Source organism: Mycteria americana, chromosome 10 (genome assembly GCF_035582795.1).
Source record: "Mycteria americana isolate JAX WOST 10 ecotype Jacksonville Zoo and Gardens chromosome 10, USCA_MyAme_1.0, whole genome shotgun sequence".
NCBI lineage: Eukaryota > Metazoa > Chordata > Aves > Ciconiiformes > Ciconiidae > Mycteria > Mycteria americana.
In genome coordinates, this window is record NC_134374.1 from 17,686,737 (window position 1) to 17,710,771 (window position 24,035).

Genomic DNA, 24,035 nt, shown 5'->3' on the forward strand with positions numbered 1-24,035 from the left:
TTATAGAACTTGGTTTTATTGTCTACAATTGTGATACAAAATGGCTGTTGCAGAAATTATTTCCCCAGGTAAGAAAATGAGCACTCAACGATACATTTGTAATGAAGTAAGGAATTTGAGAATTGCTGCTTCACCTAAAATTCATGGTTTATTTCATAGTTTCACTGATGGAACTTTTCATTTTCTTCAATGATTAGTCATGACTCTCATCCTTCTGGTATGTATACAGAAGTGTTATGCACCAGCCTCAGCATGTACAACCACAAACCAAATGAACATTTTACATAAGACAGTTTGCTTTTATAGTGATCACGCACTGATGTGAACATAGACTAAAAATAACAAATGTTGCTTTAATAAGGATTTTTTACAGTAGGCGTAGATATAAAAGTTTTTCAAATTATTTTCACAGGTATCACTGAACATTTCATAGCTGTCTGTTACAGAAGCACCGAAAAGTGCTTTGAGTCTTTCATTTATTATACATAGTTAAAATATATTACACTTCTGAAGGTATCTTAAATCACTGAACAGTTTTGCTAGCATCTTAATGAGCCAAATGGGAGTAAAAGGCAGTCCACATTCATGATGTGAATATACAGTAATGTGTTTGACATCCTATTAACTCATTGCTCATGTTCTCAAAATAACCATGGTGATGAGACCTGAAAGACAAGAATTAAGAACTAAATGCTTTAATTTCACTGAATAAAACATTTAAAGAAAAGACAGTTCACCCTGTCACAGGCCAGAAAATAAGGTAAAAGTGCATAAATACATGCAGAATGAATTTATATACACACTTCACTTAAATATTGGAAGTATTGCTCTGAATTTTGACGTAGTCAAAAATCTGTGTAAAAATGACACTGAAGTGCAGTATGCCTAGTAACTAAACTTCCAAGAAGCTATAACTACTCCAGACAATTATCGATCTCACTACTGGAAAACCTTAACCTTGAGACTTTGACTCAGGGCAGTGCAACACTAGCACACGAGCTACCAGTTTTCATGGGGCTAGTTAAAGGCAGCGTAATTCAAATGCTGAATCATCAGTAAGGCAGATTAGCTGGAGGCTCTAGGACATTTTTGTTTCTGCTCGGTGCAGAATAACTGATCAAAGACTAGTTTTAGACAAAGATGTTAAGCTTCCCTGTCAGTCTGCATAGGGAGCTTTCTACAGACTCTTTGTTGTGACCTTTAAAGAGGAAAAAAAGGAACTGCTCTGATAGAGGTTAAAAACAATTAAAAGCAGATGAAAGTAGGAAATGTGGGGCTAATAAACCTCCTCATGACACACTGAAAAGTTCACTTTAATTATGTGCAGATACCGGAAAAAGTACAAATCTGCAAATTCTCAGCCGTGAGTTATATTGCACAAGGCAAAGAGGCATATAGGAAAACATTAGGGCTCCTTGAATTCCAATCTTACGTAACATCAAAATAGCAATTTATCAGTTCTTAGGCAATCTTACTTTCTTGCAGGCTCAGATGATGTTAATATAATGGCCTTTCACTGCAGAGAGCTTAGCTAAAGCCTACAGATCTCACCACAGATAAAGAAATTTCTGAGACTATTTTACTATCCTGCCACTACATACCGATTTAACGTATTTACTTTATAAAGATTTTTAAGGTAGAAGCATGACAGAGCAAAGCTGTAATGCTGCCGTCCATTAAATAAGCAATTTATCCATTAAAGAGGAATTATAGTTCAGCTATTTCTTAAGGTCTGTATTAGCTTAGGCAACCAGTACTACCAGAACTGCTGTAGGCCTTAGCTCGGATTATCTAAATCATCGCAGAGTAATAATGGAGGCTTCTGGAAGGTGCTACACAACAGCCAGTACCACTTGTATGGGGACTTCCAGGCAATAAAGAGTTTAGCTCATTTCTGTCAAGCAAATACTTCTCAAATGTCGTACAGTCCAGTTGGAGTGGTATTAACCTCCCTTTTCAATGAAATGCTACACAATCCAGTGGTACTTCATTGTGGAAGAAAGTGGTTTCATCTTCCCAAGGGCAATCAACTCTCTAGATGAGCAAAAGTTGCATACAGAAGAAGAATCTTTTCATGAACACTAAAAACGCTGCTACCAAAGGAATCAAAGCCTGTAAGAACTTCATAGTGAATCTAGAAACAGGTAAGTTGTTGCAAATTTATGAAGTCAAATGGTTTAATATTATAGCTGGCACCAGCAGACACTGGAGTAATTTTCAAAACTAGAGATAAAAATAAAGCACGGATTACTGCAAGGGCCTGATCTGAAAATACATCGCCACTGGCTCAGGCAAAGATGTAGGCTTCTGGTTAGCAACAAGGGAGTTTTCAAACCATTTCAGCAGACTGACTTGCATGAGTCAGTCAACTGAGTGTGCGCATTAACCATCAAGAACTTTTATCTTTTCCCATCACTACCTCACCTCTAGCTATCAGTTTGAAGCTGCCTAGCTCGTTTCCTTTAAATCCTCATTTCTGCCAGGTAGTGGGACAGGAGAACTGAGTTTAGAGTGACTGTTCTTCAAATCTGAAATAATTATAGAAAAATAGTCATAACAAATGAAATGTGCAGCTTGTCTATGCTTGCTAACTTAGGAGCAAGTTACAAATCAGGAAGAATTGTGGAGGGTAGTGGTCTCTTAGGAAGGGTTTACAACAACCTATTTCTACACGCTTCAACTGCTTATCAACAAGGTGGTGAATGAAGCCTTTCAGACCAACTCACTGGGGTTGGAGAGAGAAATAAAATAACAGAAGAGATCTAGGTTCTGCAATTGAGTAACTTTCTATTTCAATATAAGAATAAGAAACAGCACATTCCATTCAGTTTTGTTGGCAGATGACTACAGTTGGCCAGTCATCAAATGAAGGTGAAATTAACATGCAAGGGCCTGTATATAATAAATATCGACTAAAATCTGGTCTAAAATACCTACAGTAACTAATTTATGCTGGTATCACTATGGCTGCAAGTTAAAATATAAGCGGAGATGCAAACCAAAATGTAGCGTGGTGCTTTGCCTCCATCAAGTTTCCTGAAGCCACTGGCAAACACAGGAGAAGTTTCCCAAATCACAGAGGTTGCAAGAAAACATTTACAAAATCCAAAATACTTACCTAAAACATAAGCAGCTACTAACTTTTGATTCACACTTAAGTGGAGGTAGAGAGGCACCAGGGATTCCATTTCCCCCAATGTAGGTAGCATTAGTGCTGCAATACACACTATTCCTAGGAAGACTGTTAGTAAACTAGGTCCCGACGAGGCAGTTCTGTTTTCTGAAAAACAAGATGATACCAATTGTAAGGAATATCTACCCAATATAAATGTTAAACATTCTGCAAAAATCTTTGCAGTACATTGGAGCCGCAATATCCTGAGATTTTCTTTTCCCTTGGGAGTTTGGAGGGGGTGGAAAACAACTCTTAAACCCACCCTCCTAAACCTGCTGCATTTGGCAGTGGAGAAGGCTGCTCCCTGTTCTGATGCTGAAACTTGTTTTCACATGACATCCCAGACCCCTCCCTTCTGGAGGAACAGAGCCTGCCAGGCCCAGTAGCTATATATACACACTCATGACAGCTGGATGTTACAGCAATGCTTGAGGTTTCACCATATATCCTGACTCCATTCCTTGATATGTTCCTTCAGTGATTAGCAATCAATTAGGAAAGAGCACTTAAAGGAACTGCACAGGCAGATAACTCTGCTTACACCTCCAGAACAAAACTTGGCTACAGCAAGAGCATGGGTCCTTGGGCCAGACGCATTCTCCTTCAAGGGCAGCACCTGCCAGAATCAGTTTATGTGCCAAAAACTAGTAATATTTGAATCTCACTTTAAAAACTGTGGGAGTGAACCATTCTGACAGTCCAGTATCACCAGAATAAGGAAATGCAAACTATCGATGAACTGTCCTTCATACTCTTTACTGCGCTGCAGTTTAATACCTGGAACCTACTCAAAGGCACACTGTGTAATCTTTGAAAAGAGCTGTTAACATGTTAGTTGAATACCTCTAACCAAATTCTTAAGACCCACTGGAAATTAACCAATGTTTTTATCAAGTTTTTCTATCCTCAGTGACTAGCAATATGTGTCCTGTTTTAATTCCATAAATCTGTTCTTTCTAGGTTGCAGGTTACATGCAAGGACTGTAGTTGCTTTGTTTACTGTTTTTCTGTAAGCAAGCAATATAATGTAGTCAACAAGGCTTTTAAGCAGAGAAATAGCATTTGGATTAAGATCAGTATCAGATTATTCAGGATGGTTCAAACCCTCTGTACCAGAACAACTATCATAGTAACATTTTGTTCTGTGAGCCCAGAGATCTTGTAGGTTTGCTTTAACCATGTATCCTACTAATACCTATCTTGAGGGCTTTTTTAGTAAAAGGTGTTTCACCAGCCAACTAACTATGTATAAATAGTGAAACAGTTTGGTTTTAACAAGAGGAACACTCTCAAGCAGGTTCATCTATTTTCTGGAATTGATTTTTGTTCTTGTCATGAAAAATAAAACAGTGACAAGAATATTACAGTATAAACCAGTAAAAGTTACAAGAAGGTAGACTGTCAAGTCAAGAATCAGCTTAGATTCAGTTCCGGTAAAACTTGATACTTTTTATATCTCCCCCCACCACTTCAATTTAACTGTTTGGTCCAGGTTTTGCCCAAAACTGTTGATTCACTTCCTCACCTATGAAACGTGCAAAGAGCTTTCCGCTAGCAACTGTGCTTTTCTGTACTTGTGAGACAGGCAAATTAGATGGTGCAGAACAAGGAGCACTTTAGAAGATGTTCTGGCAATATTTCCTGCTCATCAGGAAATGGAGGATTAAGGGTTTGGAACAAACTCAGAAGGGGCATATGTTCTAAAGGAGCCCAAGGGAAAAAATAACTACCATCCTTTTGCAGATAAATTCCCTTTGGCTGTAACAGAACTTCTGCACCAGAGGAATAGAGGATGTACTCTCCAAGGTATGACATGCAAACCTGGGGCAGCAAAGGGTCTTGATTAATGAAGACAGCATAAGCAGAATAGCCATAGTTTGGGTTCTTGGGCACTATCATTCCCCAGTGATAAAGGCAGCAGTCTTACAGGTATGTAAAAATAATTATTTTAAAATTTATTTTAGTCTAGGCTTTCTAGTCACTCGAGCAATTCATAACTGATTCAGAAGACAGGAGCAGTAAAGATTTCAGCTACCTGGTTGACACAAAGTCTGCTCAAAAAAGACACTTTCAGCCAGATGTTCTTTTATTCGTTTTTCCTCCTCTTCCTTTTGTTGTTGTTGTTCCTTTGCAGATGGAAGTAGAGTAGCAATAATCTCCTTTTTCCCTAATGCTTTCCTCTGGCTCTGCTCAGACACTTGTAGACGGAATTTATCTATCACACCATAGTAAGAAGCCCGAACATCTCTGTGACGAATCACACTGCAGAGGAAAACAACTTTTTCAAACAGAGGAACTAATAAAAAGCATGTCTCCTGTAGAATTACGCCCAACTTCCCGACGTTTCCCCTCTTTCCCCCATACACAGATACACTGCAATAGTACAAACCCCATTTCCTCCTCCATCACTCAATGTTTGTGAAGATTTGATCTTGCCTTCTCTCTCCTCTCCTTATGTTCGCTATGGTTCTCAAAAGTATCTCCTCCAATTGGCTGGCCAAAAAGAACAGTTAATTATTTATCTCAAGCACACCTTTGCCTCAATCTGAGGCCTACCTGCCAATTTGCATGAAACATCAATTATCTGAAAGATGCCTCCTCCTTTATCAAAGTCGTTTGATGCTGGCCAATGATTTTAAAAGGTATGGGCGGACTGGAGTGGACAGAGAAGGAAAGAAGAAAAGTATGGCTGCCAGACACTTGGGCAGGTGATGGCAAAAATCTAGCTCTTTGAGGAAATCAGGCTCAGAGCTTTACAATTATACTTTCTCAGAAGCAAAACTCATTCCCTCTACATTCAAGAGTCAGCTAGATGTAAAGGGATTTTCAAAATCAGAAGCCCACCATTAAGGGCATGTAGCAGTACAGTAAAAATGACAACTACATATCTACATAAACATTCCTTACCTGTCTTTCAGTGAGTAAATTTGGGTATCAATAGTAGAGTTCTGTGCTGTCAGAGCTTTGCTCATCAATCTAGCTACCCTGAGCACGTTTCGTAGCCTGCATTGAAATGCATGATGCTGCAGATACTTCACTAGCTACCAAGAGCTAGGCCGGGTGTATCTACACAAGTTGCAATCACAACTCAGACTGCAGTGCAGACATCCTCTCTGAGTTATAGCTAGAGAGTCAGTTATTTTCTTGGTAAGCCTTGTCACTGTCCAGCAACCACTCTGTTGCTCTACTGTTTTGAATATGTTGACCAAGATGGCTTCAACAGTAATACAGGGTGATAGTTGTTGCATTTCTTCTAGTTTTATGGCATTTCATGGAAAAAATTGTGTGTGGGACCTACAAAGGGCACAGTTTTCCAGTAACACTGATCAAAGGCAATACAGACCTCTGAGCAGTGCTCTGCTCAACTGCCTCCTCTCTGTATTTATGATTCATTATGAAAATACGTATCGAGCATTAAAAAGCTATAACATTTAGGTTTTGAAGTTGTATCAGCTCTTAGGGTTAATATGGATTTTAATTATTTTTCCAAAGTGGAAAACTTTTTTTGTGAAAGGCTATTCTAAATTTCTAAGATAACAATAGCTAATCTGAAAAAATACCTACATATAAGTGATTTGGCTTCAAGAGGGTTGCCATCTCCTGAGGGGAAAGAAATGATTCTACCCTTAGTAATACAGGATAGTAGTCTTAAAATTGCTTCAAGAAACCAATCTTTCTAATAATATATACATTAAACTGCTGCAAGAAACAGATTTTTGTGTTTGTCTTCATTTAAAGGAACTACATCACATCAAGACATCTACAATCACTAACACATAGCCAGTGCTTGTAACTGGTATCTAGTTTGAATAGACTATTCAACAAGGAAACAGAGACTAAGCCATCCCCGAGGCAAGAAGGCTGCACGTAGTTTTACGTCACTTTAGAGGCAAAAGAGTGTGCTTATGACAGGCTTTCAGCAAGCTGAGTGTTGGCTGGGCAACTGCCCTCACTAAAACAAAAGGCTTCCCCCCCCCCCCCATCCTAATTCATACAGCTCTCAGCATATCAGAACAGCAGATTCAACTCTTATTTCTTCCTTTAACACTTCCTCCTAAATTTTTGCTTCTACTCTTAGTACCATGGTACTAACTACCAACCTAAACAGAATCTTTACATAACACTGTGCTATGAGAACATGCGTCTGCTGCCAAGCAAAGAGATGTTTTCTGCAGACCCTTCTAAACAGATACATTCTCCTGTTTCTTTTTAGAGACCATTGCATAATTGGAAGCTCTGTAGAATATCTGTTTATCTGGCAAATGGCCATACTTGCATAGTACTGCTCATATCCTAGCAGTAAACACTGCCCTTAGACAGCAACTATTGGAATAGGATGGGGGATTTGCTGCACAAAATATTCCCTTTGCAACATGCACATGGCTTATTTTCTTTTATTTAATAAAAGACATTTGTTTAAGATGAACCAAATGTAATCAAGCTTGTGTAAATGTCTGCAAAAGACTGCAATAGCTCACTGATACACTGGTATATTCTGACCTGGTTTGTTCCATTTCTAGGATCGTTACCCCCAACCACTGAAAACTTCAGTTCCATGTTTTAAACTTGCTTTCTATTTGGCAAGTGCTTGGAATTTTCCAAATTACACCTAAGGAAAACAGTCTACAGGGAAGAGCCATTCCCCAAGCACAGTATTATTTATCTGACAAAAGACGGATCATTCAACAGCAGGGATTTTTGTATATGGTCATTTGTTAGCCAGAGATTCCACAAGCTGTTTTACAGTTTGCAAATTTCTAGTCAGAAAGCTCAGTCTGCTCTTTTAGGTACTTCATACTTTCTTTAGCTGTGTCTGTACATCAGCACAGAAATAATGTGGCAAATGGAAGATGAAAAAAATTGGGCTGTTTTAGCTTATATACCTACTCTACTCTGAATTATAGCAGCCTACAGACCCTATACACTATTGTGGTCACTTAACTGGCCTTCATCTTTTCTCTGTTATTGGGTTGGGACCTGACAGGAGAAACAAGTAAAGGGGAGACAGAGAGATGTTGACAACACGAGAGGCAGTCGGGGTGAAAGGTAGGCAAAAGTACCTTTATTAAACATGGCCCAGGAAAGTGTGCTCAGTAGAACTGCACACATTTTCATTTTGCCTATCTGGAAACAAATATTTCTCACAAAGAAATCCCAACCCTGGGGGTCTTGCTTTTCTTGTTAGAAATAACAACAAAGTACTCGGAGGAGGCTCATATTATTCTCTTCTGCTGGTTTACAAACTATACTACAGGATGCATTTACTAGCATTTTATTTATGCCTAAAGACAAAATTAAAGAAGGAAATATCTCCAATATTGTAATATCTCTGCCCTAGAGTGAAAGAATACCAAAGACCAGATGGCCACAAGAATATAACAGATTAGGAAAATATTATATCTTTATCCAACTTAGTTTATACTATGCATGCTGTCATTTACTACACCTTAAATAATAAACGAAATTAAGGTAAGCAAGTGTCATGCATTAGAAAAAAAAAATCCAACCAACTTTTACTTACATATCAACACAGCACTGAGGCTTCACAGCACCAGTAGCATCAACCACCGTGTATTTATTTGGAGTTGTACAAAGAACTGCAACAAAAAGGACATTAGTGGTAACAACTCGTGAATTAATACCTCACCAACTTCATCAATAGATATACGTAAAGACACGAGTTTGGTTTTGTCACAAATATGATTTGTTACATGAATTATAATTGGACTGTTCAAGATCACCAACTAACCCTTAAATAAAACTTAACCTAAGAAACCCACCTTTGAATTTTAAGGCAAACTCATAGGGGTTATATAGAGTCAACACCTGCTTGTGTGTTGACTGGTCATCTGCATAAAATATAAGTTCTGTAGGAAAAACAAAAACAGGAAGATTTCCTTCCACTAACTCTGGCTGTCTTTTTTGTTGCTGCATTGGCACTGAATCCTCCTTGCTGCTTCTTGTGTTCTTATGATTTTGTATCCTCAGAGACTTCAGTTTTTGAATCGTTTAAGAATTCCAAAGCATTTTGGCAATTCTAAAGGAAAAAAGGGGAAAAAAAGAGAAAAGGCAAGAAGATTATTTCCATAAGTCTATACTAAACTGAGGCAGTCAACAAAGGTGTAAAAATATAGAACTCGATGCTTGGTTATGAATCTACCTTTACTTCAGTTCCTTCGAAAATACGGAAATAGAAAAAATATTCGCATCGGGTTTCCATCTATTTAACAAACTGCTGTAAAATAAATGGATAAGCACTTCTTCAGTGTATCATGGCAGCATTTTGGGGTCCCAGTCCATGACAAGGCCTGCTTATGCTGGGTCTTTGCAACACAAACCAAACAACAACAACAAAAAGATATCCCATCCTTGCCTCGGAACACTAACACTTGAGAAAAAACAGAGCAGAAATGAGGAAACACAAAGACGTAAGGCAGCAGTAGTCACCATTTAGGCAGGAATCTCTCTGCAGTGGTGACCTTCCCGGATGAGGTATAATAACTTAGGTATCTGCTCACATAGGCACTGAGGTATGTCAAATCCCAGAGATTCAGAACAAAAGAATGGGGAACACCTTCATGCCTTGTTTAAACTCAACTCTTGTTACAACTGCATGGTAGTTACAGGCAACAAACAGAAAAAAAACTGGGATGAATATACTAAACAGATTTGGGATTTACTATTTGACTAAAAAATAAGACAGGTTTTCTACCACCACTGTCTCTAACCAAAGTATAACCATTGCAATTCCCCCTCTGCCACCCCCACAGTTTTGTTTATTTTGAGTGACATTCCAGAACTAAAACCAGAACCCATGACCCAATCAAGCAACAATCCCAAACGTATTTCATAAAATAAAATTAAGGCCAGACTCCTCAGCACACATACCACTGACTTTACACACTACAGACAGAACAAAGTGAAACAGCTACATATATTTTTCCCCAAGCATGTCATATTTTACTGTAGCTCCTACAGGTTGATTATCAAACTGAAGGTGTCCTTTGAGGCTTAACTTTATTCTATAGTAGAAAATATTAAAAGATCAAAAAGTTCCTACTGACTCATTAGCTGTAATTTCCACTTCCAATGAAGCTTTATAAAACAACGTCCATTTCAGCTGTTCTACAGTCTAATAAACTGATTTGGTTGTACCTTAAGAAATTTAGTTTCTGAACTTTCTAGCAGCAAATAGCCCCAACATTATCAAAAACAAATGCTTATTTTTGCATTCTAAACACCATGATGTTCACACTTCCAAGCACCAGATACACGTTTCATACTTGAAACATGACACAAGTTTAGGTGTTTACTAGAGTGTATCTGTCATATCTTCAGATTTACAGGTTCTGATTCTTACTCACAAACTAAGCTTTTAATTTTTTTTTTTTTTAAATAGCAAATCATCCCTGTAAAATTTAAATCCATGACTCTTACTGGAATGTCTTTCCCCAAGATCCAGTTTCTTTTCAGAGCACAGGTTTGTTTCCACTTCACTGAAATGCTACTAATAATATTCTGAAAACAAATCCCCAATGATAGTGTTCCAAGTTGATGTTCTGCTACCTTATTAAGAAGAGTCTAGAAAAAGAAATAGCTCTGTAAGTGGAAATTTGGGTTCCAAGTGCTTCTTAGAATTTTGGTGAATCCCTTTTGTTTCAGAAGAATTAACAAACTCCGGAATCACTTTGTGCAGCAAGTATAAGCATTATTTCTTGAACTACGTTATGTACTATTGCAAAGTGAGATTCATTGTTCCATATATTAAGACTATATGAAGCGCTAATGTGGAAAAACTGGCAGCTCACGGGAATACAAAATAACTTATTTTGAAACTTCTCATAGGCAGAAGATTAAGAATTTCTTTTTTTTACAAAAGTTAGCTCAATGCAGTATGCAGTAAGCATATGTGAGAATCTTTGGTTCTCATACATACCTATACCCCATACATCATGTGTAACAGAAATATAGGCAATCTTTGAAATTAACAAAAGGTTTTTTCCTAATAAATGTTTTAAACTACCATACAACCAAGAGCAAACTACTGCTAGATATTTTTAAGCAACTATATTTAATAAAATTTTTAAAATATTGTTTATAATAATTAGTATTATTTTGATGCTTTAGGTTTTTTATTTAAACACTGCACAAGTTTCATTCTGATTCCTGGCATCATACCACAACTCCAGTTTCTTCAACTCGGCCAGCGGCAAGTGTTTAGGTGTCCAAAAAACCCACAAATCACAACATCAGTTGAGGTATGGATCGCTAAGCCCATTAACAGGCTTGTTTTTCTTATGCATCTGTTGAAAACACAGTGCACAAACTTCCCAGGCTTCCACAACTTGCAGGCAGAAAGCCACCAACCTTAAAAAAGTATACCCCGTTATTGCTTCCTTTTCTTATTTAACTTGGCTGGGTAAGAAGTTATGGCTCAAACTGGCAAAAGTAAATCTGGCAAACCCAGGCATACAGTAGACACGTTTGCTGACACAGCAGTGTCATTCAGGATATAAATTTCTGGGTTTCTAAGCAAGCAACCAGCATCCTTTTTGAGACAGTAGTTTTGGCTTAGAAGTCACCTTGCTGGGATACCACACCAAGTAATCTCAGTAAAAGTACTTTTCCCAAAGACTGCATTATAAACTACACATACGCTGGGGAGATTTGATGGTTTAGCATTAATAACAGCATACCTTTCATACAGCACTCATCAACAAGAAACTGTGAAGACTTTTACAGAGAAAGTCTGTATCATCAGAACTTCTCTGCACAGATTAACCCTAAAGCAGCACTCCTGTAGATGTTCAGAGCAAGGCTACGCAGCTGGCTGCCTTCGGCACCCCAGCCAGTTCATTTAAGAGAAAGCTGGCTGCCGCTCTTCTACGCCGTGCACTGCAGCGCAGCAGATTCTCCCCATGATCACTAAATTTTATACAGTCAATAGTCACCACGATTACTTGCAGAACATAAAGGTAAGCACAACCAAATTTGTACAAAACCGAGATCTGTGGTCTTGAGTCCGTGACCTACGCTGCGCGGATGGGCTTCTCCTAGTACCGCCAATGAAACTCCCCGCAGGTGCAGGAATCTGCCAAATGTCCTGCTCATTACAGGACATGGGCCAAAGTGTAACACCTGAACAATGCCAGCTTGCTTTCCAACGCTCTTTGAAGTCCAGACAAACAATTGTCACTGATATTTTTTTTAGCACAATCAGGATCTTTCCCCCCTGGAGTTACTATATATATATACTGCTGCTGTCACAATAGCACAGATCTGCCAGTGTTTCCTTTGAAATCCCTTTCTTCGTAAATTTAACGTGACAGAGAAAAACACAAAGTGAAACGTAACTTCTCTCTAGGGTCAGATATAACACTAACTGTGATTTGTTTTTACTTATCAAGTATCTGCTGAAAAAATAAATCAAGGGAGGAAGTTTTTTGTTCCCATTTTAACTTCCAACAGCCTCATCACCATGGCTTCCGAGTGCATTTTTGGTCTTTTTTTTCCCTAACAACTGCAAATAACTCTACAGAATGTCATCTGGTAAACACTTTGTTCAGAAGATAACCTCTTTACAGCCATAGTCTCCACATTCTCCTTTTAAAAACTAATTACAGTGTAATCTATTTTTGTTATATCTCATGATCTACCATCTAGATCTACACAATAAGCCTTTCTACACTATATACTCAGTAAAACCAATGCTTTTTGAGTGCATATTTAAAAAGTAAGCCACAAAGTCTTCTTCAAAATTCTCTCCTATGTCAGGCTGTGCCATTACTTTAAGCTGCATGCAAATACAGCCTAAGATCTGACTGAAGCAGATCTGTTAACATTTATTTTCTCCAAAAGTTTTTGAAGGCCTTAACACACACTTACGCAAACCAATGTTTAAACTACCTGCAATTATTTGGGAGAGTCACCCAATGATTAGAGCACAGACCCAGCAGCCAGGATGGCTGGATTCCATTATTGCTAACTCTGTCACTGACACTCCATGACCTTGAGCAAGTTGGTTAACCTCACCTCAATTTGCTAATCTATGAAGGCGCATATTCTGCAAAGTATTTAAGTAGGTGGATAGTCACATTTAAACTGGCAGAACTACTCTGATACTTTGCAAAGCCTGGGCCGAAACATGCTACTGTTTACCTCTCTACAGGGTGATGAGAAATGTAATTAGTAACTGTCTCCAGGATGCTGTAAAATGAAATAGTCTCAGAGCATTACCTATTAGCACGGATGACTACAACATGCATAAATCATGCTGATACCGATAGCAAAATTCACTAGGACCACATTATTTTTTTCCCTTTATTTTTTCAAATGCTGTAAAGGTGACAGTAACAAAAAAAATTATTCAAATGCAACTCAGAGACATGCAAAAGCAGGGTAAAATGAAATAACAGCTGTGCACTGCTTCTGATCCATTCCACTACGCGGTTCAGAAGAATCCTGTGGAAGACTTTCAAGGGCACATCTGCTTTAGTCTCCGTTTTCTCACTTTCAGGTTGTGTTTAATGCACTAAACTGGCTGTTTTTTAAACGTGTAGTGTGCTCATTAGAGCTACGTGGCCTTTCTCCCTGTCTCAGACCAGGTTCAAATACTCAGCTCAAACGCCAAGATGCCACAGATTAACTGAGAAGCACTCTTTCCTCAGAGAACTACGGGGAGAAAGGCATTCGGTTTGACTCTCGAAGCGCACCTACTGAAGGCAGAGAAACAGCAATAACTGCACACGCTTAATTGATCCTCTTTGTTCTCCAGCAAGGAGCAGCAGAGATAAAGGCTGAGGCGTCTGCGCTCTAACGGCCTCTCCCCACAGCCTGCGCCCTGCCCTGCCCGTGACGATAACGCAGCCTGCACCTCCGCACCGGCACCGTCCCGCACTTCTGCCCCACCGACAGCTCGCAGCAACTTCAGGCGAGCCCCGTCCCCACCGACGGCCGCTCCGCACTCACCCCCCGGCCCCAGCTCCCGCCCCCGCGGGACAGCCCGGCTCCGGCCGCCCCGCTCCCCGCCCAGGAGCCCCGCGGGTGAGAGGGGCCAGGCCGGGCAGGCGGCGCCGCGCCGCCGGGGCCTCGGAGCGCGGCCGCCGCCCCGCTCCTCCGCACGGCCCTGCCGAGGGAAAGGGCCGCGGGCGCCGGGCTCCGCCAGCGCTCCCGCCTGAGCCGGCAGGGCGAGGGCTGCCGGCGCTGGGGAAAGCCCCGCGCTCCCCGCCGGAGGGGAGGGGAGGAGAGGAGAGGAGAGGGGAGGCCCGGCCTGTCAGGGCCCCTCGCCGCCCGGCCCGGTAACGGGGGGTGGGGGTGTCTCGCTCGTCCCCCCCGCGCGCCGTCCCGCGGGTGTCGCGCGGCGCCCCCCGCCCCGAACTCACCCCCGCCGGGGCCGCTGGGTGCGGGCTCGCGCGGCGCCCCCTTTGTCCGCCCCCCCCCGCCTGCTCCCGTCACTGCAGGTAGCGTCGTCGCTATGGCTGCCGGGATCGCGGCGGACTCCCGCCCGTCCTCCCGCCGCCGGCCGGCCGGCCATCGCGAGACGTCACGGGGCCCCGCCCCTCGCGCGCCACCAAACCCCTCCCCTCCCGGCCGCCATGTCGGCTGGGGCTGGCGGTGGGGTGCCGGGTCTGCCCGCGGCCTCGCGGTCGGGCTCTCGGCTGCCTCCCGCTCCCTGCGGGGACGTGGCCGGGGGCTTTCCCCTGCTGGCAGCCCAGGGCCGGGCCGCCCTTCCGGGGAGTCCCGGCGCCGTGGGGAAGGGGTGAGGAGCACCGCCGGCCTGCGCTCCCCGGGCCGCAAAACGAGGGGAGGCCCAGTGGCGGGAAGCGGGGCATTTTGCAACCGGCCCGGCTCTCCTCTAGTATGGGGGGTTGGTTTTTTAAGAATAATTTACCTCATCTAAGGTTTCTGAGACCTAACCCCTTCCCGAACGGGTTCCTGGCTCCTCTGCTGGCTCTCATTGCCGTTGACCTTGGGGCTGCTGTGTTCCTGGCAGGCGGGTTCACTTCAGGTGGGGCTCTGCGGCTCCCACTCGGGGCGGTCTTGCCGGTTACTGACAAGTCCTCCGGCAGGAAAGGTCAGCGTGTCTCACCTGGCCCGAATGCAGAATAAAACTGGTAACGAGTCGAATTCGTGATCCTCGAGTCATGCAGTAGCACAGCTTAAGTGGTACATGTTGTCTCTGTAAACTGTTTTTCTTGTTCGTTCTATATTCCTCTTATTTATTTAATGTTTTTATTAAATTAAACTATGTGTGGACTTTAACTTATGCAGTATGCGCTATCACCTTTCTTTGTTGTTTTTTTTTTTCTGCCTTGAGCTTTTAAGCCCTGTGTAATAAAAAAATGCAGCAGCATAACCGCCACCTAAGATCATTTGCAACTTTAAGATTATTAATGCGGCAAAATATTTTTGTTGCAGGTCAGGTGAATAATTAAGATTTATATTAAGCCATCCAGTCAGCAGGATTGCAAAATCTTTCTCCCATTACCAGACTTTACCCACCAGTGAAATGAACACCCTCCTATGGTGAAATAAACACAGCAGCCATTAGTATTTCACAATAACATCATGAAACAATCCAGGACAGGAAGTAACATATTTTGTCTATTTAAAATCATGGAAGACATTAAATAATAATTAAAAAAAATTCTTCATTTTGTAACTTAGCCAAGATGTGTGTGTTAGCACTCATCTTTTTCCAAACACTTCCTTCTGCAGGTCTCGTAGTTGCTAGTAGTTCATTAACAGTTTCAGTCTTACAGCCACAAATTACATAATATTACAGTTATTATATGTAGAAATTATAATCTTGTCAGAATTTCTGAAAATGTATGCAGTGAGAACTGGTAAAATATTTTTTTGTTTCTTGACAAGTGTCAATCAGCTCACAGAGTTTAACATTGATGTTTAAAAATAAACTGGAACTCTTGTTTTTAAACAGACTATCAGACTTCAGCCTTCAGGATACATTCAGAAAATTATGGTTTTACTGAGTATCAATCAAATGTAGGGTATTTCTGACTTTGGAAAGCTGTCTCAGGAGAAGCAGCAGACATAAACATGCTTCAGAGATATTCAAATTAATAGTAAACAGAATGATCAAATTAGAAAAAAACATAATTTAAAATGGCTAGACTTAGAAGCACATTCATTAGCCAAGCTGATATTTTCCAGTTCATCCAGCTCATTTACAAAGAAAGTTCAGAATCTCTAAAAGCAGGTTTGAGATCTCCCTTTATACGTTCCCCAGGATTCAACTTTGGTTTTTCTGTCACACATTTAATAACGTTTGCATCCACTGGCCACCTGTTGAAAATCAGAAATTGTGCTGGTCTCCTTTCTCTTCCACCCATCTATCGCTGCAGCTTGTTTCTAGGTTATTTTGTTATTTTAAAAGCCCTGTGTTAACTCCAATTAAATGTGAAAACTATTGTACGCATACGAGTAGGAGTCAGTGTTCCTCTGTCCCTGTTCCTAGCGCCTGATGCTTCAGAGAGCCCAAGCCCCACATCACTGACAATTGTGCAATAATGCCCTAGAGAGAGATTATGCCCCATCCCAGACATCATTAAAGGTACATACGTGCCATCACTATTTAACCAGCTCTGACGTACACAAAAATGCCACAGAGCTGCTTGATAAACTCACCGGTGCCGAGCTTTTTGGTTTGGGGCATGCACAAAGCCTGGCTTGGCAGAGTGCTACTGCTCTTCTCGCTGCCTTGCCAGCAAGGCTCAGTACTTTAGGTGGATGAAAAAATTATTGAGAGGATGTGTATAAGTGTGCCCACGTGCCATGTGCTGTGGGTAGACTGCTCATCTGCAATGTGGGAGATGGAGACTACTGCCATGTGTGGCAGTAACTAGAATTATCTCAGATCTGTGGGAAGTTTTCTCCTTTATCATTAGGTTATTGTTTCTTTTGCTTTCTCCTTCTCGGGCTACTTTATTTTGTCTGAATAATTAATTACTTCTGGGATCAGAGGCAGATTGAGGTTGCAGTCCTTGTTATGATGCTGGTAGAGCAGGGAAAAGATGAGAGGAAAAAATGTGGATGAAGGAGTCAGAAATACAGATGCAAAGGAGTAGAGACATGAGAGGCGGTAGAGAATCTGTGACAAGTTTGTCAGGTCACTTTAGGTGTGATCTGAGGTGTAAAAAAATTCTGTTCCTGTAGCTAATGTTTGGGCCTCTGGTTTTTTACCTACCTTGGAAACCACTGCGAGTTACCTAAAAGTATTGGCTAGTCTTCCATTACATGAAATATTGCCTCCTTGCAGCACGAAACCTGAGACTGGAGTCTGCAGATACGGAATGCTCCTGAATGACTCTGTCATGGTTTTGGTTGCTGTGGTGATTATCCATCTGTTTAAATACTTTATATGGGAGATTCTCAACTCGTTTATCATGGAGAAGATTTTCTTAAGTTGTGGGAAACACAGCATTATGCCTGATTCCTGTAATTTTCACACTTGATTAGCAAAAAATTCCACTTTAGCCCAGTATGCCTGTGACATTGGCACATACGTTACAGTGGTGCAGTTGGAGAGGCTGACTGCAAACTCTTTATGAGGGGGCCTCCTTTAATGAATTGTCAGTCTGAAGCAGTTATGCAAAATAAATTGTATTTTTACAAAGTCTGATAGGAAAAGAACTAGCGTGCAGACAGGAGAGAGCTAAACATTTTATATATCTGAGTCTTACCTATAGCTCTTAATGCATTTCATTCGTAATAGTGAATATTCTTAATGTGATATTTTGTTTTTCTTGACAGTTGCCTTCTCCATGGCACAACATGGCAGATCCTCTTTGACTTTGAAGTAACTCAGGAAATGGAGTGACGTACCTGCACTTCCATTCGCGCCCATGTTGTGTTGTTTTTATCTTGTCTTTCTGTAGAAAATGATTTGAGTTCTCTTTCTAATTAATACTAATTTATAAAGAAGTCTTCATAAAAGATCTTTTTTTCATTTTAGAAGACTATCAAAAGAAACAAAATACAGCATTCGAACTACCACCTTAAAGTAGCATACATGTTCTGACTTACAACAGAAGCAAGAATTGCTCAACCTAACCACTCCAAGCTGTTCTTGTAACTTTAAATCACCAGTAAAAGGGGTTTTTTTTTACTTGCTTATGTGGCAGCTTTTCAAATTTCCACCCCCCAGTGGCAGTGTGCTGGATTCCCGTTTCGTGTCACTAGGGACTTAAACGTATTAGTATGTATTTTTTTGTGTCAGAGGTTAGACTGTTTGTATTTATGACTAATAATGTGGACCTTGGGAGCCACATATCTAAGCACCATTGAGGAAATATCTAGACCTCTGTTAAAGTGTAATCCCTTTCAGGGCATGACTATATGGGAGAGTAAAGACAGCTCGAAGCTCTCTCTGCCCATGCTCTGCGCTGTCTGGAGGCAAGCCAGTTCCACCTTAGAAGTCCTTTAGCTCAGCTCTCTGCCCGCGCTAAGGGGTCCCTGAGATGTGCCTGTGGACACGGTGAGTACAGCATGCCACAGAGCCGTATTTGCTGCAGAACAGGTAAAATGATTTTGGTAAAATATAGCCTAAAGCGTAGCTGTCTTTAAAATACTAAATGTAAACAAAGGCAGGTTTCATGCATACTCTTTCTTGAGAACAAAGCCAGCGTAAGATCTAAGCGATCATTCAAGTCCCTCTCAGGTCTTGTACTGAGTGAATTTTGCCCAAAACATGCTTGTATTACACTTCAGACAGGTATCAGGGTTCCCTTCCTTGTACTTGGTGTCTTACAGTTCTTCATGTGGGAGCCCCTGACATCTGCTTTGCTCCATGAAGGTGTATGAAAGAAGCCATAATTGAGTCTTAGACACCATGGTATTTATAATCATTTAGAAACCTCAGAGAGAGCAAACATTTAGAGTTTTATAGACATCATCTTTATGAAGTGTAGGATCTATTTCTGCATTGTCTGTAGGACCCTGCTGAGAGTCTCCATTGTCCTGCTCATTGGAAAGCTGCAAACCCAGCATGGGCTCTGCTTCTTTCAAGGATGTGCACATACATATCTTATAAATAATCAGTTATGGTTGTTTCATTAGACCTCTAATAACATCTCTATTTCATTTTCCTTCCAAAGATGTTTACTTCGGTGTTGACACATATTTATAATGTCATCTCAAAAGTAAGAGGCTAGCCTGTCAGATTTACAACTATTATAAAATATGATGCTATCTGCATACAAATGGACGGTAGAAGCCTTACAGACATTTCCCCTATTATTACTGCCTAAGGAAGCAATAAAAATTTAACATTTACCATTGGGAAACACCTGCAGAGATTAAATTAAAACTAGATTATATGCTTATCAGTTAAATGTTACAAAAGCAAACTCTTTAGAGATTAACATAAAAATCATTGTTATCAAAATCTTATTAAAAGCTTCACTTAATACAATCCATTTTGCACCTCCGCTGCTCAAGCGTTCTACGTGTGCAACTTATTAAGTCTTTGTGCAGCTGTACAGAGGAGAGGCAGGGCAGCCTCACTGACGGCTTTGCTGTCGTGTCAGCAAATGCCTACACTGATATTTAGATTTGTCTTTAAAAGCTGACCACAAGTACCGTTTGTCCTTCTCTTTCTGATCCTGGCCCCTCTCTGAAGGGCTCTCCGTGTTGCATGCTCTGTTTCTGGAGCATGGCGCCGAGGCGTGCTCCAGCCTCCCTCATGGCGTTCTGCAGGGAATTAACCACTCATCCTTCCTGCTGAACTCGTTCCTTATTATGGTCAGCAGGACAAAGACAAGGGATTTAAAAAAGGCTAGACGTGGAGAACAAGAAACTGTTGTTGCTGCTAAGGAGATGGTCTCGTGCTTAGTTCGTGCAGCCTTTGGTACGTTGCAAACGCACTGCAGAAAAGAGAGATCTGGAGGGCAAGCAGGCTGGAGCTGATCTCTGACGTGGAAATTCAAAAAGCTTCTGGATTTGGGCTTTGTTGCCACCACCCATTGGGAAGTTTACAGTGCAGAGAATCTACGTGCACTGACTTGAAAGGGACACCATCAGCTTAGATCCTACCTGTACCTGATTTGCACACACAGTGGTGAGAGTTTATGTCTCCATCTGGTATTATGGTGACCCCTTTGACTCAAGGCATTAGAAGCAACCTGCCTTGGGCATATTCTGAACTGTGTATGGGAGGGCACAACTCAGCAATAGCCACATCCTGAATTACTTACACAAAGGCCCGGGCCAGAAAAAACTCTGATTGCGGAGATCCTACTGAGTTTGGTGGATCTGGAGAGTGTGACACTAACAAGAGATTGAGATCATTGATGAGATGGCTGTAAAATAACTCGAGTCACGTAGTTTACCAAAGGCCAAATTCAGAGGGGGATTAGGGATTATCAGGCCGTGGTTTCACAAACATTTATCCTGAAGACAAATTTGATGTAGAGACCTCCTGGCCATTTTTTCCAACCCCATGCCATCTCCTCTGTTGTACTGGCACAGACCGTGACATTTAGTTAAGTGAATCAGGGGCATGGGGGGAATTCAATTTAAAAAAACCCAACAGTTTAGGTTTATAAAAATAGACAAAATAGCACATAGACCAATGGGGTGGGGGATGCAGCGCCAAAGCGTAGCCGAAGATTAGGGGAGTGGAAGTAGCTGGAGCTTGCTTTGCAAGGGAAGAAAAAATGTCTGTGCAACCATGGCCCAACATTTTAAGTAATAAGAGTTTGCTGGCCCAGCTGATTTTCACTGAAATAGGTTAGGGAGTGTTCAAACAAGTATATCCAGATCAGAGGGGTGGTAACCTATTGCAGGGCAATGCTCACCAGCCTCTGGGCAGACTGGGGGAGGACCCTGCTGTCAACACAGCTGGATTTGGGAGGAGGTGTGTGTCCACAGACAGACTCCCAGCACTGTCGCAGCCTAAACCAGTCTTGCCGTGTGCCTCCCTCTCCAGAGCAGCGTGTCTCCGCACACAGCTGCAGCGTGCAGTTTGCCTTCCCGTGTGCCTGCAGGGGCGAGCTGTACATTAGCATTTTTATAAGAAGCTTTCCTTTGAGGGGAGGTAATGGACATATCTGGTAACTTCGGCAGAAGCGATGGGCGCATCCGGATACTGGGTGTGAGCCTGCGTGCTGTCATTCTATTTGGACAAATTACAGTATTTAACTTGGAAAGGCCTGCTCATGTCTCTTGCTTGACTTCCAGGCTCTGAGCAGTGTGAATTACTGACGTGGGGATTTAAGATTTCATTTTTCTGTATGTACATACCTATATCCAAGATGCAGAAACTACTTAACTGTAGTCTGAATTTTCCATAGTCATTATGCTAAGTAATTCACTTCTACTGCCACTAGAGGTATAACATTCACTTGAGCAAATACCAAAGGAAACATGTAGTTGGAAGCCTTGCACATATTAATATTTCATTTTTCAAATAATGTTTTTGATCTGGGTTTTTTTGGAGGCCTCAGCCTACTTTGCCTGTTCCTGTTGGGCAGTCTTTCTTTTATTGAACTACAGCTGACTACTCATGAGATGCAATGCCACTTTGTGATTAAAGGGTACAGAATTGAGTGCTCGTTTAAGCTGCATAAAAAGCTAAAGTACAGTATCAGTCATTGTATCAATCATCTATGACTGCCTCATGTGCAAGTTTGTACCAATACATTTCTAAGTCTCATTTCACATCGCTTGTTGTTCTGATGCAAATTTACATTTATTCTGAAATGCAAACATAACAAAATTTATTTTAAATTAATTTCCCTTTTTTTGGTGTGATGACCAACTCTCACTCGGATATAACCTCCCTTTTGAAACTTAGGAAAACATCAGTGGAGACAAGGATAGCAATGAAGCTCCCATGTGTCTGCTGGGACTGGCAGGAGAATTGCTGCGTAACCTGGGGTTTAATTGCAGACCTGTGCAGTCTGAGCGCAGCGGAAGGGAAGGCTCAGCTCAGTGGTGGTGGTTTTTTTGGGGGGAGGCAGAGGTTGGCTAAATTACGCCTAGCTGCAACCCAGTTGGAACATAATCTCTGTTTGAAGTTCGTAACCTTTCTTTCAAAATTTTCTGACATGCTCAGAGCAAGGCTTCCAGCCCAGTGCCGCCTGTGCAGAGGAGCCAGGGAGCGGTGGGTTGCTGTGGGAACTGCCCGCTGTGCCATCGCAACGCCGCGGCCGTCGCAAGCTTTCCCGCTGCAATCGGTACGGCCTGCTTCCGCTTCCCACTGCGTTTCCACATGCTGCTTTTCACCTCCTCCTCAGCTCTGCCCGACGAGTGCAGCCCAGCAAGACACCAGTGTGCCAGCTCAGGAGCGAGCGTGGGGAAGGCGAGGTGATGCGAGCTCCAGCCTGAGCTGCAAATCGCTTCGTGGAGAGCGAGCCCCAAAGCAGCCTTCCTGCCCTGTTCTCCTTGCAGGACTGCACCCACCTCCCTCCAAAGAGAAATGGAAGAAACCAGGAAATTCCATGATGAACGCTGGAGGAGAGATCTCTTTCACTGGTTTTGTGAAATTTAGTTTGTTATTTGGAGTAAAATCGCAGCATTCAGAAAATAAAGGCATGACGGATAGATTGAAATGTCTGTTTTAATTTAGAATCTATTGCACTGCTATATGGTATACACCATATTTATAGGCACTAGGCTACATGTCACAGTACTGAAAAATTACTTTGAAGGGAAAATATTGAAACAAGACAGCAGACGCCCTCAGAAGTTTTGCTTTTCCCCTAAAATGCAATTTTCACAAAATTACTGATTTCTTGAAGCATTTAATTACAGTAAAAGTGGGCTTTTGATGGGAGAGGTGTTTCCAGCATAAGTGAAGCACAGATCCTCATAAAACTTCTGGCCTAGTGCAGGCTTTGGGTTGGTCCTTTCCCCAGTACAATGCTAACAGCACAGTTCGGCGCAGATAACATAGATATTGCACTTGCTGTGCTCTTGGTGGGTCTTATATTTTAGGTTTTTTGTGCTTTTTGTAGTATAATGATAAATTCACCAGAGTCTTATTACACTCACAATAAATTTTTGACTAGGAGAAACAGTGTACAATTGGGATACTTTGGATTATTTTAGGATAAAAGTCGATAAAGTAATATCACTGAAATTATAGCAACGTGAGATAAAAATTGGATCCACTGAATTTGTTGAAAACAACAGCACTGCTATCTGACCTTACTTCTGCCCTATATACAGTCATTAGCAAGACTGTGCCACTTATTTACAGCTTCCCCCTATCACACACACAATCTTAGGCAGTAAATTCTATTGCAGAAGTATTTTGAGTGCAGTTCACTGGAGCAGCTGTGTTTAGAATAATGTTACCAACATGCCATCTCCCAAAAATCAAGAAAATGGGTGGCAACCTTTTATGCTTTGTCCACAATTTTGATAACTCTTCCCAATGATACAGTTTAGTGTCAAGTTGACCTTTATGGTTTTCAGAGCTGAGGCAACAGTTACATAAAAAGGATGAATGAGCAACAACAAAAGAGGAAAGCTGGATCATATAATCTGAAAACTGGAGCTGCCTGCATTTATACTTTACTATTTCAGTAAGGCAGGCAGCGCTGAAGAGTGGTTAAAGCTCATGACTGTAAGTAAGGAAATAGAGGTTCTGCTCTCATTTCTGCCTTATATTCCCTGTATTGCCCTAAGTCATTTAATACCACACTACAAATGCCATCTAATTTAAATTAAAAAGGCAGAAAGTGTAAATTAAAAAAAAAATCGAACTTGTAACCAATAGTTGAAATTATGCCTACTGGTGAAGAAAAGGAGGCACACAGTAGTCACGGTAATTTTCAGTGACAGAAGTGTGTTTGGCTCCTACTGATTAGACTTTGATTTCTCCCTCAGTGAATGA

The 24,035-nt window shown here is 41.4% G+C and overlaps 1 protein-coding gene and 1 long non-coding RNA gene across 5 annotated transcripts; one reads left to right on the forward strand and one right to left on the reverse strand.

Moving 5' to 3' along the window:
- MOSPD1 (motile sperm domain containing 1) lies at positions 1-15,206 on the reverse strand. 3 transcript variants are annotated; one of them, XM_075512712.1, is made up of 7 exons: positions 15,066-15,206; positions 8,956-9,212; positions 8,697-8,772; positions 5,211-5,437; positions 3,119-3,280; positions 2,425-2,528; positions 1-665 (listed from the first exon to the last, which is right to left on the reverse strand). In XM_075512712.1, exons 2-6 carry the CDS (start codon positions 9,107-9,109, stop codon positions 2,449-2,451), a joined length of 699 nt encoding a protein of 232 aa, XP_075368827.1. In that variant the 5' UTR covers positions 9,110-9,212; positions 15,066-15,206; the 3' UTR covers positions 1-665; positions 2,425-2,448. The 3 variants fall into 3 exon arrangements, with proteins under 3 accessions (XP_075368827.1, XP_075368826.1, XP_075368828.1); XM_075512711.1 differs by lacking the exon at positions 15,066-15,206 and adding an exon at positions 14,557-14,696; XM_075512713.1 differs by lacking the exons at positions 2,425-2,528; positions 15,066-15,206 and adding an exon at positions 14,557-14,696.
- On the forward strand, positions 15,150-22,729 carry LOC142414930 (uncharacterized). 2 transcript variants are annotated; one of them, XR_012777248.1, is made up of 3 exons: positions 15,150-15,288; positions 17,948-20,252; positions 22,432-22,729. It is a non-coding gene; the product is annotated as an uncharacterized LOC142414930 (long non-coding RNA). The 2 variants fall into 2 exon arrangements; XR_012777249.1 differs by lacking the exon at positions 22,432-22,729 and adding an exon at positions 22,251-22,425.
- The last annotated feature ends 1,306 nt before the right edge of the window (positions 22,730-24,035 follow it).